Here is a 17602-nt window from a genome sequence, read left to right as displayed (position 1 = left end):
GGGGAGGGGTAGAAGGAAAGGAAGAAAGAGAATCTTAAGCAAGTTCTTTGCCCAGCATGGAGCCCAACACCGGGGCTCAATCTCACGACCCTGAGATCATGACCTGAGCTCAGTCAAGAGTTGATGCTTAGATGACTGAGCTGGATGCTTAACTGACTGAGTTGGGTGCTTAACTGAATGAGCCACCTAGGCAGCCCTTAGCCATAGGCCCGTTTTAAAAGGGGGGTAATTAGACTCCTATCTAAACCAGAGATATCAACTGGTGATTGATCTAGTGCTGAGAAAAAATTCTGTTGGATGTAGTCCTTTGAGGCTATACCAGAGAACAAGGTCTGGAATATACTCTGACTGCTTCCCAGTATTATCTTTGCTACTAGATAGTCCGGGAGGTCCTGAAATGTTGAAGTTGAATGAAGTTGAATGTTGAGATGGGAGGAGGAAGTGATTGGGCAACTGCAGTAAATTTGAATTGCCAGTGCTTTTTCTTTGGGATGGCATGGGAACTTCTTTCTTCAAAATATTCTTGAATGTTAATCCCTTAAAATTATGGTTATGATAAAAGACAGGGATTGTGGAGAAAAAGAAGCACCATTGTTTCTCTCACTTACCAGTCTTTCTATTGTATTCTTCCTGCCGCTCCTTCCCCATCAAATTATAGTTAAAATGAAATGATGTAGTACCTGGACTTTACTTCAAAATAATCCTGAAGGGGAGAAAAGGAAAGAGGGTATAGATTGGCCATGAGCTGCTGGTTATTGAAGCTGGGTTGCAGAGATGGGGTGTTTCATGGGTATTTTTCTGTGTGGTTTTTAAAGTATGTTTAAAATGTTCCATAATTGAAACATTTTAAGTTGTAAAGAATATGAATCTACACGTACGGTCCCCAGAAAATGATAAGGTTGGAAATAGGAGTTTTCTTTATATACCTTGGTCTCGTTGACTAGATCCTAATTAAGTCAAGAAAGTGCTGACTTCTCTACATTGAATTTTATTTTCTTTGTATTTTGGTGCCATTGAAATTACAGGAAATTCAATAAAACATCATGTACTTTTGCTGGAGTTAGAATTTATTTTAATCAATATTTTAGGCAGTGTTGCTATCTACTGGTCTATTTAAAGAGGAGAAAAAGTAAAAAGAATTATACTCAGAATGAATGAGGTATGTAGCTCAACTTTTATCCTTTTTCCACCCCCCTCAGGCTTCTATGCTTATAGATCTTTATGTTTGCATGCTTTTTTGGTTCTTTATCATTTTAAAATTAGATAAAAATCATGACTATTCATGTAGAGTAGACTTACAAGTTAAACAGTTCTTTGGAATGGAACATTTTAATTCAAATTATAGCTTATTTTATAGATACTAAAATAATGTCCATAGTAGTTTGTCCTCTTACTCTTATTTGCTTATTTTTAAATTTACAGCAAATTATCGATTTAGCCCAATAATAATGTACAAACAGATATAATATCATCTCCTTTAATGTAACCTGACCTGGAATAAAAAAATCTCAGATGCTAGGTTTAATATTTAAATTGCTGTATCATTTTTGCTTAAGGTTGTGAAACTTAAAACTCTTTCTAAAACATGTTTATTCCTAGTTTCCCTAGCCTTTTTGCAAGTTTAGATTTTACTTAGTTGGTTTGATCTAAGTAGAAGTTAGCTTCTGTAGTGGTTCATATTCATTCTGCCATCTCTGTCTCAAGGTGTTGAAGTAGTGCTTTGAATCTCAGCCAGATGGCTCTACCACTAATAGTTACAGCCCAATTTTTTTTTTTTGTAAGGCTAAGACCTTTTATAATGCAGTCCACTCAAATTTTATCCCCCAGATCTCTTGATTTCTCTCCGTCAAGGTTACTACATCAAAAGATGGGGTTTGTGTGTCTCTTTTTTCTGAGGGTTCAGGTTGGGGAATGGGGTTTAGCATTTTATTGCATTATCTTCTTTAAGAAAGAAGTTTTATCAAAACTAAGCCTTGTTGAGCAAAGCAAAGCTATCAGTGAGTTCTTCTATATAATTAAAAACAAGAAAGCCAGCTAGATAAAACTATCTTTTTCCAAAAGGAGAAGTCATCAGATTGTTCTGTAGGAAAACTGTGAATATACAGTTTTGACAGATGCTTTATCATTTTTTCCTCCCTTTTCAAGATGAATCTGTAAACAGAACTTTTAGATATGTCTTTTATCTAAGACATATCTATCTGGTTACCTCCTTAAAAACAGAGTAACAATTTTAAATCAGTTTTTTCTAGTGTCTCTTGAGTCATGAGTACAAATTTTTGTGTTGTACATACAAGGCCAAAGACATAGACTGAGTACTAGTGACAGGAGGAAGAGATGTATGTATGTGCGTAAGTGTTTATGTACGTATGTATGTATGTATTCTTGTGCAGAAACTTGATATATTGTTTATCTTGAGGTCATTTTCCTGCACAAATACGATGCCCTTCTACAAAGTAGTATTTCAGGTCAAAATTGGCCCATTTTCCCTTTTCTCTCTTTCTGGGGCTCTTCTTTAGGATTATTCCCAGAGTACTTTATTTTTTCACCAACACTTTAAAGATGTCTTTTCTTACTTCATTGCTTATAAAGAAAATGTCAGTCACCCATCTATATAAATCTTCTAAATATAGAAAATAAGGAAGAGCTCTCATTATTTCAAAGACTTTATTTTGGAGCAGCTTTAAATTCTTTATCATTATAAACATAAAACACTTCTACAGACATTACCCTAGGCCACAGTTTAAGTCTTCTTAAACTATAACTTTTGAGAGTAGTAGAGGTATAAGAATCATTTAAAAATACTCCTTTTGGGGTGACTGGGTGGCTCAGTGGGTTAAAGCCTCTGTCTTTGGCTCAGGTCTGATCCCAGGATCCTGGGATCAAGCCCCACATCAGGCTCTCTGCTCAGCAGGGAGCCTGTTTCATCCTCTCTCTCTGCCTGCCTCTCAGCCTACTCATGATCTCTGTTTGTCAAATAAATAAATAAAATCTTTAAAATTAAATAAATAAAAATATTCCCCCTTTTTTTCATGTTAATATGGGATTAGCCATAGTTTACCCAAAATAGCTTTCAAGTTTTGTTTTGATTTGTTTTGTTTGCAGTTTCTTAAACGTTCCCTTTGGACAGTTATACTTATTTATTGGTCATTCCTGAACATGCTGTTTCTCAAATATGATATTAATGAGAAAAAGCATTTTTGGTTCTCTCTTGCATTGATCTTTTCTTTGGAAGCAATTGAAATTATCAAAATTCTTAGGACAATCTTTTTTTCCCCCTCTAGTCACCAAAGATTTGTTTATATGGGAGGCTGTGCAATAATATGCATTAGCAATTTCAGACCATCTTAATGTTAAAAGTCAAGGGTACTGGCAGTCAAGTCAAGTCAAGCTTATTTATTAAGTCCATACTGTTTGCAAGTCCCTATGATACATAAGTAAATAGAAGGTACAGAGAGGCCAAATGATTCACCCAAAAATCACACTGTAAGTGACCAGAGATTTTAATCCAGATCTGCCTAATTTCAAACAAAACAAAGCAAAACAAAACAAAAAAATCCCAGCGCTTTCTTTCCAAATTCTACCATAGGGAAGGAAGTTAGTAAACATTACTATGTAAGATTTTCAGGAGAACTGTATGTCTGTTTGGGTTCTAGCCCCTGGAGTATAATGGCTTTCTAATATTATGTTACATTTTAAATCATCAGAGCCTATCCTTTGGAAAGGATATGGAGGGCTCAGTTAAGTGCTTTTCCATGTGGTGTCTAACAAAGGTTGTTGAAGATATGAAGGCTTAAGGCGAAAATTGTAGTAAGAAGAAATGACAGTGAAATTTGAGATCGGAGAACAGATAGCACCTTTTCAAGAGTACATCAAACTTGCTTTTTAACCAGGAGTTGTGTGCTGGCTATTTCTGTAAATTTGACTAGTCTGCCTACAAATTATAAAGTCCACTTGGTTCCTCAGATAGGAATGCCCATCTTTTCATTCTTAATTCCCTCTCTACAGCCTTATATTAAAAAAGATCTTGTTTTCTAAAGAGATGCCTAGCACATACTTAAGAATCCTTTTATGTGGGGCGCCTGGGTGGCTCAATAGGTTAAAGCCTCTGCCTTCTGTGGAGGTCATGATCTCAGGGTCCTGGGATCAAGCCCCTCATCAAGCTCTCTGCTCAGCAGGGAGTCTACTCCCCCACCCCCCACCCCTGTCTCTGCCTGCCTTTCTGCCTACTTGTGATCTCTGTCAAATAAATAAATAAAATCTTAAAAAAAAAAAAAGTCAAGTGTCTTAAAAAAAATCCTTTTATGTTTAATGCAGAGAGGCTACTCATTTTCTGCTAAAATGAAAAGCAGATAAAATTACTATTAGGCCAAGTCTTGTAGCCTTCTGAAATTTTCATGAAGAGCACTATGTTTGAGCACCAATTTCTGCTTTTTCTATGCCTCTCTTGTTTCCTTCCATCTTTCTCACGTAGCTTCATTCCTTACCTCAAATCAGTCATTTTTTTTCCCCCATCCCGATTGTTCGATTTGCCCTGGCAACTAAACAGCTTTTTTTTTTTTTTAAATCTTTTTTGAGTCAAATTAAAAATGTCTATTAAAATAGACAAAAGTGTGAGGCTTTTTCTTGTTTCTAGGTTCTAAATAATAGCGAAATTAGGCACAAGGGTCACTCGCTGATCAAGGGACCAGAGTAATAGTTGTGTTTCTAGTCCTCTACCCTCCAACCACTCCTTTGAACCAGAGCTCATGGGAAACTTTGTAGGACAATGTGGCTAACATCTGAAATTTAACAGGCTCTAAATTCTACCCTGTTGTAGGTAGAATTTTAGTGAGTGGCGGCTGCTTCAGCAATCCTTCACCTTGTCTTGTTCTTGTTAAGACCAAGACGTTAAATTCAAATTCTGTTAGGTGTAAACACATCCAGAGAACAAGTACTATGTAAGGTAGTTATTTCTGTGGAGCTAAAAAAATCCATTTTTAAAAAATTCATCCAATCATTCATACTGCTCTACTCATTGTCAAGCACATGACATTATAGCCTGGTACAAACAGAAACCTAAGCAAAGATGCTATTAACATTTTTAAACATTCCCACTCCTAATCTCACAGAATGCACTTCATTCCTCACAGCAGATACAATCTGTGTATTTTTTAATGATCTTTAGAGTTCAGTCATCATATCACCCTCTAGTGGAAATAAATAGAAATAGAGAAATACTTTAAAGAATACACTGGTGGATTGGGAATGTACTGAATAAGTCGAGCCCATCTCTAATCAAACTAAAACTAACACTAAAAATATGCCGTAAATTTCCAAGGGGATGCTTTCACAGATCTTCCCAGTTGATAGGTATGTACCATTTCCTTTAAATAGAATTTGCTAAGTTTCTCAGAACTTTGTTCTTTAAAAACATCTGTATATTTAAATGCTTTGTGAATCTTATAATTGGGTGCTAAAGTGAATTTTAGCTTATCAATTTCTAATTAATTCCTGTTAGTATAGTTTTTAAAATATTTGTTGACATTATTTTAAACCATAATAGGTCTAAATGTTAATCATGTTTAAATCTGTATCTGCACTGCCAAGTAACTAAAGATTATTTTAATTATGGATTTTCATTCTACACCAAAAAACAAAACAAAACAAAACAAACAAACCAGTCTTCCTGTAGAATGGAGAATTTAAAAAAATTTTAATAGTGTTCCATTGGTTTTTGCCTTATGCAGATGATAAATTTCTCTGAAGCCTCCATAAATAGTTATCCTCAAAATGTTCCTGATGTAAATTGTTTCATATGTGTATAATTACGATGACCTGATCTATGTTAATATTGTGTTTGTTGCTGATGGGGAAGATGGTATGAAGAGGATAAAAGAGTATACTGGATTTTGTTTTCACTTTGGCAGATAATTCCAAAATTATGTCTTAAGCTCTCATCCTTTCCCCAAGCCTCATCTCTCCATTTCCAGCTGTCTCTTGGGCTCAGTGATCCACTGAAAGTTAAAATTACTATTTCTTTCTTCATACCAATTTTTTATATTCCTCCCTGGATTTTCTAGTCTCCGCTAATATCCTGATCGTGTAGTCATTTGGTGGAAAAAGGGTTTGACTTTTTCTTATCATCTAAGCCTATTGGTCTGTGGAAGAGTTTAACAGAGTAGAATACTTGATCTTCCTTCTATTTACCCCTAGGTGCTTGCTTATAAGATCCAAATTGGAGAGTAAATGTTTAAAAATGTTAACAGCAGGGGTGCCTGGGTGGCTCAGTGGGTTAAAGCCTCTGCCTTTGGCTCAGGTCATGATCCCAGAACCCTGGGATCTGGCTCTCTGCTTAGCAGGGAGCCTGCTTCTCCCTCTCTCTCTGCCTGCCTCTCTGCCTACTTGTGCTCTCTGTCTGTCAAATAAATAAATAAAATCTTAAAAAAAAAAAAAAAGTTAACAGGATCTTTTCTTAGGTTTCTGTTTGTACCAGGCTGTAATACCATGTGCTTGACAATGAATAAAGTAGTATGAATGACTGGGTGAATTTTTTAAAAACGAATTTTTTAGCTCCATAGAAATAAGTAAATATCTTGTAGCCAATGTCCCACTAATGAAGTCAAATCCATACATGGACATTTGAAGTCTTTCATACTCTTAGGTGTTTTTCTACTTGATTTCATTTCCATGCCTCCACTTGTTTTTTAATGATCCCTACTTCTCTCCAGCTAGCAAGAGCCTTCAAAACCCAGGTCAGATTGCATTTCTATTTTTATAGCTTTTTAAAATTAGAAAAGTCATTAAATCAGTTGTTGGCTTAATGTACAGTTCAATTGGTATTGCCTTGTGACTTTCTGGGTAGATTTTGTCTTGAATTGACATTTATTTCTTTTATTTTTTTTTGAACAGTAGAAATTTGATGTATTTGTCTCCAGTGCTGACTTGGATTGAGAGTTACGATTCACAAATTTTAATGTGAACAACTCTCATTTCACCTCGTAAGATGGACCCAGGCTAGACTGTAAGTTATAAATAGGAATACCATTAAGTTTAGATTAAAATTCAAATATTCAATATAAAGAGGAATGTTAATAATACAAGGAGCCATTCTAGAGTAAGACTCTCCTGAGAAGTTAAAATCCCAATTTAAGAACCATATTGCTAATGATGCAGAAATTAGTCTATTACCATTAACAGTCATCTTTTTGAAGAAAATTTCACGGTAGGAAAATACTTAAAAATAAAATGTTTACTAAAAATGTAGGAATCAAAACTGTGTATACAATATGATCCTGATTATAAAAAATACACATTAACCTGTATATACATGGAAGAAGACCAGAAAGAAACCAAATGTTAAGAATTCTCTCTGAATATGGTTGAGTTATTTCTATTACATATTATATACTTTTCAGAATTTCCTAAGCCTGCTACAACAAGCATATATTACTGTGATTTCTTAAGAAAAAAACTGTATCACCTGGAAACCAATTCTTACTTTATTTAGTCTTTTTTGGAAAACTTCCATAATGATGATGCTCCAATGGATTATTGGAAAGGGTCAATGATGATTAGAAAGGGCCCCTCAAAAGGTAGGGCATTATATAGTGATCTCTTTATGAAAATGCAACTGAATATAGTGGAAAAGACAATGAACTCTTTAAGAAGAGTTCTTTGGGTAACCAGTTCTTCATATCTCCAAAACTCAGGTGCCACCCTGGCAGTTTTCTAAGGTCAACTTCCCACATTGTTATAAGAGTAACAATTAGTATGATGGCATCTTTTCTTGTTTTTAAGACATTTATTTACTATGTAGCTTCTTTATAGAGTCACTTAGAGTAGCCTTGAAAGCACTTTTGGCTGTCCATTAAAGATGAAAATCATCTATTTCAAAATCTTTGTGTGAACACTTTCAGTCTTTTAAAACATATTTCCAGAGTGCTTTACCAGGAAGTCACCAATGTTTTCCCTCCCATCCTCTGTTCCCAACCCTTATTTCTTCAAACTAAGTAATGTATATAAACTGCTTAGGTTTCCCATCCTAATTTTAAGTCTCCTGAAATAGAATCTGAATTGGAGGGAACATTTGAGATCACCAAGTCCAAACCTGTGCCAGTGGCTTTACCAATAGTCTTGGGTTTAAAAATGAAGTCATCATGTAAAAAAAAAATACAGTGTGAATTAATGTTTTTAGACAGTTCTTTATGTTGACATCTATTACTTTTCTTTGGTCCTTGTTCTATCTAGAGCAGTTGACAGCCCTTCTTATAAAAGAAGACTGCCATCATATTTATCCATCATCTTTTCTCCAGATTGAATCCCTTCAATGAGTTTTCTAGGGTCACCATCCTTGTTGCTCTTCTCTGTACAAGTTAACTCTTGAACTGCCCTGTCCCATAGTTAGTGTGGTACTACTGGCATGCTGTAGAGCCAGACTGTCAGCTATTCTTATTCTGAACCTCATCAATACAGTGGAAAATAACATTGATAATGATAATAATAATAATAGTAAACCATTTATTAAACACTATTTACTATGTGCTAGGACACTGTGCTAAATTCTTTCCATACATAAGCTCATTTAATCTTAACAGTCCTGATGTGTAAGTTCTAATTTTTATCCCTGGATCAGAGATGAGAAACAAGTGAATAGAGAGATAAAGTAATTCATCAATGGTCAATCAGCTGATTAGTAGTAGTGGAACTAGAATTTGAACCCAGATCTCATTCTGGATCCAGGTTACAGTTTTGTAAAATTTGAAAGGTCAGTGAAACAGTAATTTTGGGAGGAAGTAGGCTATCAAATAACTCATAAAGCCACCACTCTAACATCTGTTTTCATGCTACCAAAAGTTAACTTCTGCTCCCATGGCATATTTATTATGAGTCATACCACACTGTATTAAAATTGCTTGCTGCCTCCCTCCTATGCAAGTTCTTTGATTTCTTACTTATCTTGCCTAATAATATTTATCATGTATAAGATGCCCCAATACCTAATAATTTTTCAGTAAATAATTAGTGAATAAATTTTTACATATTACCTATCTTGACCACATTGATATATATTTTGCATAACAATGGTCAGTGTATACACTGTTTTGTATTCCTGGTTCTTGCAACATTTATGTGCAGGTTTTTGTGTAGCCACAAGTTTTCAGCTCCTTTGGGTAAATATCAGCAAGCATGATTGCTGGATCATATGGTAAGAGTATGTATAATTTTGTTAAAAACTGCCGAACTGTCTTTCAGAGTGGCTATACCATTTTGCGTTATTACCACCAATAAGTGAAAGCTCCTGTTGCCAGCTTTTGTTGTCAGTGTTTTGGATGTGGCCATTCTAATAGGTGTGTAGTGATATCTCATTGTAGTTTTAATTTGAAATTTTGTAATGACATATGATCAATATCTTTTCATATGCTTTTGCCATCTTTGTTGAGGTGTCTGTTTAGATCTGCCCATCTTTTAATTGGGTTGATCATTTATTTATTGTTGAATTTTAAGAGTTCTTCATATATTTTGGTTAGCAGGCCTCTATCATATTGTTTCTTGCAAATATTTTCTCCCAGTCAATGTTCTCATCTCTTGACATTATGTTTCATAGAACGGAAGTTTTTAACTTTAATGAAGTCCAGGTTATCAGTAATTTCTTTCATAGATTGTGCATTTATTTGGTGTTGTATCTAAAAAGTTCTCACTGTACCTGCCAAAGCCTCATCTGCATTTTCTTCTGTGTTATATTCTAGGAGTTTTCTAGTTTGTGTTTTACTTTTAGGTCTGTGATCCATTTTCAATGAAGTTTTACATGTGTATGTCCAGTTGTAATGGCACCATTTGTTGAACAGACGATCTTGCCCCATTGTATTGCCTTTGTTTTTGTGTCAAAGATTAGTTGGGTTTATTTATGTAGGTCAGTTTTGGGGCTATTGTGTTCCTTCTTTGTTTGTTTCTCGTGTCCGTAACATTTTTTCCGGGGTAACTTGCGGAAGTCCTCTTTGGGTAGCTCTTCTCTGTTGAATCACAACCCTAGTGTATAGTGTGGGTAGGTGATATTAAGCAGAGTATGTGCTGAAAAGAACGTACTCTGGGGGTAAGAAAAGCTGTCTATCTGCTCTTTCTCTCTCACTAGGCATAGTTCTTGGGCTCATCCACTAACCTCCTTGATCCTCAGTTTCTTCACCATTAAACAGGAATAGAGTGGCTGTTCTTACTGCAGAGTGTTGTATGGAAGTTTAAATGAGGTGATAAAAGTGATATGCTTTGCAGATTTTAAAAAGCTATGCAAACATATGTGATCATTTTTAATGTCCTTATCTCCATGTTAGGCGACATGACGATAATCGAGGCAGAGATTTATCCAATGTTGTTCTTTATATATTTTTTCTTATTCATTTATTGATAGGGTTTCTTTTTTTCCAGTCAAGACATGCATTTTTGTCCTTGTGATCAGTGAGGGATTCCTTCCAAAATGATAAGAGGTGTACCTACGTGTGGATAAGTTCAGTATTGCAGATTTCAAGATCTACTTATCATGGAGAAATGCTTAAGAAAGCAAGTTTGGAAAGGAAAATGAGGATATTTTGTTCCTTTGATCTGTCTGTTCTCCTACCAGTACCACCCTGTCTTGCTTACTGTAGCTTTTAGTGATCTCGAAATTGGGTGGTGTCAGTGTTCTTACTTTGTTCTTCTCCTTTAATATTGAGTTGGCCCTTCTGGGTCATTGTCCTCTCTGCATAAGTTTTAGAATCATCTTGTCAATATCCACAAAATAACTTGCTGGGATTTTGATTGGGATTATATTCAATCTGTAGATCAGATCAACCTGATCTACAGATTGGGAAGAACTGACATCTGGACAATACTAAGTCTTCCTATCCAAGAACATGGACTATCTCTTTATGTAATTGGCTCCTCTTTGATATCTTTTATTAGAATTTTGTAGTTTCCCTCATACAGCTTTTGAACATATTTTGTTTAAAAGTATTTCATTTTGGGGGGTTCTAATGTAAAAGGTAAAGTATTTTTAATTTCAAATTTGCTGGTTCATTGCTGTTGTATAGGAAAGTGATTGACTTTTGTATATTAACTCTGTATCCTACATTCTTACTGTAATTGCTTATTAGTTTCAAGAGCTTCTTTCTTGATTCTTTTTGATTTTCAACATAGATGGCTATGTCATAAATGAAAAATGGCAGTTTTATTTCTTCCTTCATAATCTGCATATACTTTATTTCCTTCTGTTGTTTTACTGCAGTAATTAGGACTTCCATACGATGTTGAAAAGTAGTAGTGAGAAAGAACAACCTTGCCTTATTCCTGATCTTAGTAGGGAAGTTTCTTACCATTAAGTGTAGTATTAGCTGTTGGGTTTTTGTAGATGTTTATCCAGTTGGGGAATTTTCCCTCAATTTCTAGTTTGGTAAAAGCCCTTCTTTTATTCTTTTAAAGACAATTATTATATGTATGATATATATACAAAATTCAAAAACTTTCTTATTTCTTTCCTTGTTTCAATCCTCCTGTACCTCGGCAAGAGAGGTTTGTTTTGTATTTCTGGACATAGAGGAATTTAGGTTACTTTGATACCTTTGCTTAAGCTTTTTCTTCATTTTTTATTTTTATTTATTTATTTTTACTTAAATTCAGTTGATGAATGTATAGTGTATTATTAGTTTTAGAGGTAGAGTTTAGTATTCGTCTGTCTTATATAATACCCAATACTCATTACATCATGCGCCCTCCTTAATGTCCATCACCCAGTTACCCCATCCCCCCAACCCTCTCCCCTCCAGCAACCCTCAGTTTTTTCCTATCATTAAGAGTCCTTATTTTCCTCATCTTTTAAATATCTTTTTCACTCTATAGCCTCTTGCAAATGTGTGTCCTCTTTAGGATCCATTTCAAAGTTCACCTGCTTTAAGAATATTTCACAGATGGGGCACCTGGGTGGCTCGGTGGCTTAAGCCTCTGCCTTTGCAGGTTATGATCTTAGGGTCCTGGGATCCAGTTGTCTACTCAGCAGGGGGCCTGCTCCCCTCCGCCCCCCGCCTACCTCTCTGCCTTCTTGTGATCTCTGTAAAATAAATAAATAAAATCTTTAAAAAAAAAAAAAAGAATATTTCACAGAACTCTGAGCAAAATCTGTGTCTCCATTAACTCCTTGTTCTTATATTGTGGTAATTGTAGTCCGCTTTTTTCCTAAAATTTGTATATATTTAGATTGTTGATAGATATGATTCCTAAGTTTCTCTTCTGTCCTACAGGACTGTGTACTTTGCATATAGAAAAGCTTAAAAAATTGAACTGAACTTAAAGAAAACAAAACCTTTATGTATTTTTGCAAACCTTGGTTTAATCATGTTTCACTTACTGTGAACATTTACAGGTTTTTGAACCTAAGTATAAAACTTTATATTTGTCGCTTTTAGATTTTCTAGTTTACTGTTTTCCATTGGGCCTCCGTTCTCACCATTTTTCATTTGTCTCCTTCTTTACAAGGTTCCTCCTTACCAAGATTATTTTGTATTAAGATTATCTCTTCTAGCATTTTCTTTGTCCCTCCAGGTTTGTAGTTCTCAGTGTGTTTGTATCTACATCCAAATAATTAAATCAGTGATATCTTTAGTGAGGAAATAAAGGTTAGGTTGAGACCGAAGGGATAGGTAGGCATTAGATAGTTTTGTGGGAAGCTGTAAAGAAATGAAAATAGGGAGTCATAACTTTGAATAGTGGCAGAATTCTTTTTCTTTCAAAATTTTATTTAAATTCAAGTTAGTTTATATATAGTATAGTAATAGTTTCAGGGGTAGAATTTAGTGATTCATCAGTTACATGTAATACCTAGTGCTCATTAATAGTGGCAGAATTTTTAGAAATAAGTATAGAGAGCCTTGCTAGGTGACTATTTGAATATATTGCAGGTATCTTTGTGGGTTTCTATTGAGCAAATTCATTCACATTTTCTTTGTTTATATTTTTTCTTAATGGTTTACCAGTAGCTGATTGGAACGTTAGAGGGTTATTTCCAGAGTTTCTGCACCATAGGCAACTTAATCTTTTCTTGCCAGTTAGAGGATTGATCTTGATGCCAAGTATAGAAACTTCACAATATCTTCCTATAGTTTGTAAAGTTTTAACTTGGAAATATTATTTCCTTAATGTTACATGAAGTGAATGACAGAGCAAGGAGTTTTAATTTTGCTCATAAACCATTTTTGCTCATATACCATTTGCTCATATACCATTTGTCATTTTGCTCATATACCATTTGTCGCCCCCTGTTATTTCCTCCCGCAAACTCCAGTATATAGGACAATATAAATCTTAAAAATGTTTTAAGAATCTGTAATAAACGTGGGCCCACTTTGAAATTAGAGTTTCACCAACTTTAATTTAGACAGTAATATGATTTTAAAACCTTTCATCAGTGATTACAATCCCTTTTTTTTTTAGATTTTATTTATTTATTTGACAGAGAGAGACTGGGAGAGAGGGAACACAAGCAGGGGGAGGAGGAGAGGGGGAAAGCAGGCTTCCAGCAGAGCAGGGAGCCAGGCTTGATCCCAGGACCCTGGAATCATGACCTGAGCCGAAGGCAGACGCTTAATGACTGAGCCACCCAGGTACCTCAGTGATTACAGTCTTAAGAATCTTATTAACAAGATTCTTTCCTGCTTATAAGTCTACTCTTTTTTATTTTGACTCTTATCCTAAAATTTCAGTCTCATCTTTGATCTCTCTCTGCGCAACACAGTTTTCACTCCATTTCTTTGCTTTGGTTGCTATAATGAATCTCTTATCTATAAATTATAATAAAGAGAAAAGCCAGGTAGGTTGAATTATAGAAGTAGGACATAGGGAAAAGAAATATGGTTAGAGAATATAAAATAGGTGTGCTTTAAATACCAAATTTGTAGTCATGACACTATTTTTTTTGTTTCTTCATTGAAAATTGCCGTAAATTCAATACTCTTAAGTTTTAATTGAGAAATGCTAGGGTTTTTATTTTTTCTTCTTAGTGTTGGAATTTTTTTTTAAATGAGAAAACGTTCAAAAGCATCTCAGAATTCTTTCAGTAAATACTCTGAAAATGGGTAGTAGTTCAAAAGAAGGCACAGAGAAGTAAAGCCACCAGAGATAGAACTTATTTAGGTTTTTGCAGAAGTCGTACATGAGTATGTTTAGCATATTTAGTAAATTAGAGGAAGTATTTTTTACTATGACATTATATAAGAATTAATTAAGAATTCATCTCTTTCTTCATTGAACACTAGAGGGCCATATAGTACCTATTGTTCTTGATAGAGGTGCTTTTAACATATTTAAATATATTTAGTAATTGCTGGTCTCTCTTCTACTTGTGTTCTGGTTTACTGTTTCTTGCTCAGAATTTGAAACTAATATTTAGTGTGGTTATCTCTGCATTGATATGTGAGATACCTTTGTTTTTAAACCAGCAACTAGTAAGTATACTTAAACACTTTTCTTCATTTTACTGTTGTAAAAAAACAATGACAATGAAAAGTGAAGAGTGAGTGAGTGTTGGGATAAATGTATATATGTGCACAAACTTACTGTGCTTTGAGTATACAAGAATGCTTTTAGGAAATTGCTCAAGTATCTGCATATAAATGCAATAAAAACCAAAAGCCTTGTCATTGTTAACTGCTTGTGGCTTCCTCAGCATATACCTGAGAAAAGCATGATTCTTCCAAGCTGTCTTATCCAAATTTCCTATTGTGTGAGCATTGAAGGTTATTTTGCATGGTGTAACTACCTCAGCATCCTGAGGTAGAAGATGATTGTTCTTCCTCAATTTCTTGGAAGGAAATGAAAAATATAATCTACAGGGTCCAGATAGATAGGATGAATGAGTGTGAAGAAAGTCGTAATAAGAGCCAGTAAGATTGTTTAGGCTCTTATGAACTATGGGATATGTTTGTGTGATGTACGTATGTGCATCTTCTTAAAAAAGTGTTAATATTCAGTTAAAAGGAAAAACATTGTTCAGGCTTCAAAAACACTGGCTTTGAGCTACATTTAACTTATAGACTACTACTCTTTTTGTCTTCTTTTTTTTATTCAATTATAATTAACATACTGATCTTAGGTGCCTTATAAAGAAGTTCAATGTCTTAAGTAGAACCTTGGTTAAATTTTTATGTCTCCCCTTGATACACTTTAGAGAGAATTTGTTAATAATTTTTATGTTATATTTCAGGGCAGAAAATAAGGATGTTTTCTCTTTACTATTTTTACTGTTCTTTTTGTGATTAGGTTGAACTCAGGGGAAACATGCTGTTATACTTAGAAAAGAACCTGTAAGAAGATCATATGACAGACAGGGCAGTACTACATTTAAAGACTTAAAAGAACCTTATCTTCTGAGCCTTCCTTAGATTTGCTAATTTTAATATCTTAAATCATTGCCTCAAATTAGTACTATAATGAAGTGATAGAACTGTGGTCTTTAGCTCTTTTACTGAGAATGTAGTCCTGTTAATAGTGATGAGTTTCTTTTAAGTTTAAAAATCATTGCTATGTAAATGGTATTCTTTAACTGTGATAAAATTATATTTTCTTTGTGTTTGTTGTTTTTTGTGTCTGTCTAGTTTTCTGAAAAGGTTTATTCCTGAATTTTGACAGATTGACATGAGCTTACATATTAAACACTGAAATTGAATTCTGATCTTTTTGTTCAGGTAATGAAATTAGCTATTCATGGCATAATCTACTTGGCAAATGTTATGTGGTCAAGAGTGTAAAGTAAAAGAAGAAATAGTATCTGGTTATGGTGAGAGACATCTGAACTGCTTCTTCCTTGAGAAAGAGGAATATTAGATGCTATTGATGAAGACATTAAAGTATTGTCTTTTTAACATGTATCTGGAGAAAACCTTGTCTTACAAGTTTAGCAATTATGATTGCATCGAAAGAATTGCCATTTTCCTTCTAAGATACCACAATTTAATACTGACCTTTATGGGAGTGGAAGGAGGAAGGTGTTGCATGTAACATTGCTATGCTAGATACCTACATCCACCATAAGGGTATTTCATTTCTAAAAGGTGAATGCAGGAGGGGGCAAGTACAGAATTGAGCATATGTGGTATTTTACAAAGGTAAAAGATCACTTTGATTTTCTCAAAAGTCAGAGGGTTTGGGAAAATCAGGTTAGTATGAATACTAAAAACACTTCTAGACTATCATTCACCTGTATTAAAACTAGTTTCCATCAGTGACTCCTTGACCATACTGAAATGATTTTCAACCAGAAAACTTTCTTAAGCTCACTTCCCCATATCACAGTTTATAGGAGACACAAATTTAAGAGATAATAAGAGTCAGAAAAGTAATTTAAATGAAAGTAATTGACTAAACATAAGATCCAGAGCATCTCTAAAGGGGGTTATTGCAGAAATTGCAATCCTGATACTGCCATATTTTCCAATTCCTGAAAAGGCACTGGAATTCTGGAATTTTTCAATATTTTGTATGTTGGTGTCCAAGTTTTTCAGAAGTATTTCTGTAGGCTGGTTTGACCTGTGAACCACCATTCTCATGAGACATGATACAAGGAAGAAGAGTGTGCTGATCATCACTCATTGTATATGCAAATAGTTTGCATCCAGTGCAGATCCATGAAGGGCATGGAGTTGTTTGGAGTAGAAGTGTAACATTTACATAGCACATTAATGCCCTTAATTGGTGACCTATACTGGTTTTGGGTGTTAAACTGCCAAATGAATTGGCTTCATTTTAAAGAAATGTGTGTCCTATCTTCCACAAGGAATTTGAGTTGGCCTATATGTAGGAGAAGCAGAATAAAATGATCAAATGCACATGAAAATTGGTACCAGGGAAAATATTGGAGTAGATTATGAAGACAAAGCCAGGAGAAAAGATAAGGACTGAATTATGATGAGATGGCATAAGCTGTTAATAGGATAAGGTCGACCACTCATAGGGGTCTATACCTGTATATAAAGGGTAACCCTAGACTAGATGTGTTGGAAACATCTGGAGTGCTTATTAACAATGCAAATTGCTGGGTTACATTTCAAAACTACTTAACTGAATCACCAGGGTTGGGATGTGCATTTGTAATAAACTCCCACGTGTTTCTAATATAGATTAAAGTTTGTAGAACATTGATCTATTACTTTGTCTCTCTCTTTCCTTGTGATAAAATTAAAAGGATATGCTGAGTCCTCTCTGGGGAAGAGAAAACGTCAGACAGACAGACACACACACACACACACACACACACACACACCCGTCAGACAGACACACACACACCCTTTAACTAATATTAAATAAAGGGAATTTCTCACATGGGGCTTCATGAATGGTTGAGTAGTCTGTGCCCTCAGTAACTATAACAAATGCAAATAATTATGAAGTAAGTAGAGATTGTGATATCTGTAATCAGACTGTGAAGTTTTCAAATATTAGCTGTTACTTCATGGCAACTTAACCTCAGGCAAACTGTTAACCTCTCTCGATCATAAGGATGGTATTAGTATCATCAATAGTGTTATTGAGAGGGTTCAATGAGATAATATCTGTAAAGTAGTTAGAAAAGTGACAGTCCTTAATAAGTATTAGTTGTTATTTCTTGTAA

The 17602-nt window shown here is 34.6% G+C and overlaps 1 protein-coding gene across 6 annotated transcripts in view; it reads left to right on the top strand.

Moving 5' to 3' along the window:
• The window catches only part of FBXW7 (F-box and WD repeat domain containing 7), a 233573-nt gene that overhangs the window by 139165 nt on the left and 76806 nt on the right, over positions 1-17602 (top strand). Inside the window, exon 4 of one of the 6 annotated variants that reach the window (XM_032332524.1) lies at positions 6892-9138. The exons of 4 other annotated variants lie outside the window; for them this stretch is intronic. In XM_032332524.1, the coding sequence (XP_032188415.1) occupies positions 6892-6930 (39 nt within the window). In that variant the 3' untranslated portion in view covers positions 6931-9138. Of the gene's footprint in view, positions 1-6888; positions 9139-17602 lie in introns of those variants that run through there. One more of the 6 variants, XM_032332525.1, reaches the window with a different exon arrangement.

The sequence above is a fragment of the Mustela erminea genome, chromosome 2, assembly GCF_009829155.1.
Source record: "Mustela erminea isolate mMusErm1 chromosome 2, mMusErm1.Pri, whole genome shotgun sequence".
In the NCBI taxonomy this organism is placed as follows: Eukaryota; Metazoa; Chordata; class Mammalia; order Carnivora; family Mustelidae; genus Mustela; species Mustela erminea.
This window is presented reverse-complemented; position numbering and strand designations above follow the sequence as displayed.